This window comes from Bison bison, unplaced genomic scaffold (genome assembly GCF_000754665.1).
Source record: "Bison bison bison isolate TAMUID 2011002044 unplaced genomic scaffold, Bison_UMD1.0 scf7180017864341, whole genome shotgun sequence".
Taxonomy (NCBI): domain Eukaryota; kingdom Metazoa; phylum Chordata; class Mammalia; order Artiodactyla; family Bovidae; genus Bison; species Bison bison.
In genome coordinates, this window is record NW_011494913.1 from 6,737,804 (window position 1) to 6,739,474 (window position 1,671).

General features: G+C 49.8%; 1 protein-coding gene across 1 annotated transcript in view; it reads right to left on the bottom strand.

Moving 5' to 3' along the window:
- The window catches only part of ALOX5 (arachidonate 5-lipoxygenase), a 51,888-nt gene that overhangs the window by 43,201 nt on the left and 7,016 nt on the right, over positions 1 to 1,671 (bottom strand). The window contains exon 4 of the mRNA XM_010854516.1: positions 381 to 462. Coding sequence (XP_010852818.1) covers positions 381 to 462 — 82 coding nt within the window. The remainder of the gene's footprint in view (positions 1 to 380; positions 463 to 1,671) is intronic.

Here is a 1,671-nt window from a genome sequence, read left to right on the forward strand (position 1 = left end):
ATGCCACAACCAAAGATCCTGTGTGGTACTACAAAGGCCTGGCACAGCCACATAAATAAAATAAAATAAATAAAAGTGAACATGAAAAACAGCTATACTGAGATATAATATAATATATAATCCCTACAATGGGAAGTGAGAGAATGCTGTCCCATTGCTTCCAAATGTCAATATGGTTGATTCCACATCTTTCATAACTCTTTCACCATCTCTGCTTGGAGTGGTGGTAAGGTGGAGCTTGGGTATTGAGGGGAATTGAAGGGATCTGGTGCTTTGGTCATCACATACCAACACTGATGGCTGTAAGTGGTGGGCAGAGCTATGCCTCTGAGACAGAAGAAACCATGGCTCCATGGCTGTTCGGTCTCACCAATACTCACCGATACTGCTTTTGCCGTGTCTCCAGTTCTTTGCGTCTGTGCTGCTTGAGAACGTGAATTTGGTCATCACAGGCCAACTTCGCTGTGAAGAAAGCACATATGTGAAATGAGCCTAGAGAAGGACAGAAATAACATCCAGTGTTCAGGTTTCCCCCAGAAACCTGCTTGTGCCAACAGAATACGGTGCACGTTACGCGGGCCGGCTTCCAGAGTCAGGTGTGAGGAAACTGGCAGCATCCACGTTCTGCTTCTCGGAAGCCCACCACCACTTAGGAAGCATGAGTCCCCTGAGACCACCAAACTGTGAGAAGTCTAAGGTCTATGGGGAAGCCTCAAAAATGAGATGCCATGTGGAGAGTGAGAGACCGCGGAGCCCCAAAGCTCTAGCCACGTGAGAGAACCATCTTAGAAGTGGATTCTCTAGCCCTCCCCCCTCAGTGGCTGCCCACGGCTCACAGAGGAACCACCCAGCTGAGCCCTTCCCAACTTCCTGACCCCTAAGGTCATGAGCAAGATAAAATGGCTATTTAAAGCCACTAAGATTGCCACAGGGCAACGGATCAGTGAGACATGCTGGGTGGCTTCCATGTGCCCCTCCAGATCCACCCTTCATCTTGTCCTATCCCTGAGGGCCCCTGATCAGTGCATCAGTGGGCTTCACTTTGGGTCAAGCCACTGGGAACCCTGGCTAGAGAGTGGAGGGCGTGGGACAGTGAGGAGAAGACATTTCTTCTCAGCCTCTCTGCAGTGTCTCCTCAGACTGTCTGCATCTCTGCTGAGGGCTATAGCTCCTCCCAAGGCAACTCTGGCTGCAGGACTCTCCCCTTCTGAATTACTCTGGCATTTTCCCCTCCCCCAGCCCACTAGGACTAGCAGTGCTAATGGCCTTCCACACTGGCCTATGCCTTCCAAATATCCCAGTTTGAATGCGCCATTTTTTTTTTTGTCTGGAAAGAGATTTGGGGTCTGTGGGAAGAAGGACTGCACTATACAGCTGAGGCCTTGGGTGGCAGGGGGGCAGGAGGAAGTGGAGCTCGCAATTTCAAAACCTTGGTAGAAGAGAAGTGTCCAGTCTGTGACCTTTTCCATGGTGGCCACCAAAAGACAGGACGGCTTTTGTGATCTTTCCCTGCCATGAGGACGGAAGGTAAAAATCCTTCTTGCCCCAGTCATCTAGTTCAGAAATGCTCCTGAAATTTTCTTTCTTGAGTTAAACTCCAGGTCAGAAACAACGGGATGTGGTCTGAGGGTTTAAGAGCACCAGGCACGGATTTGAATCATGTTAGGAGGC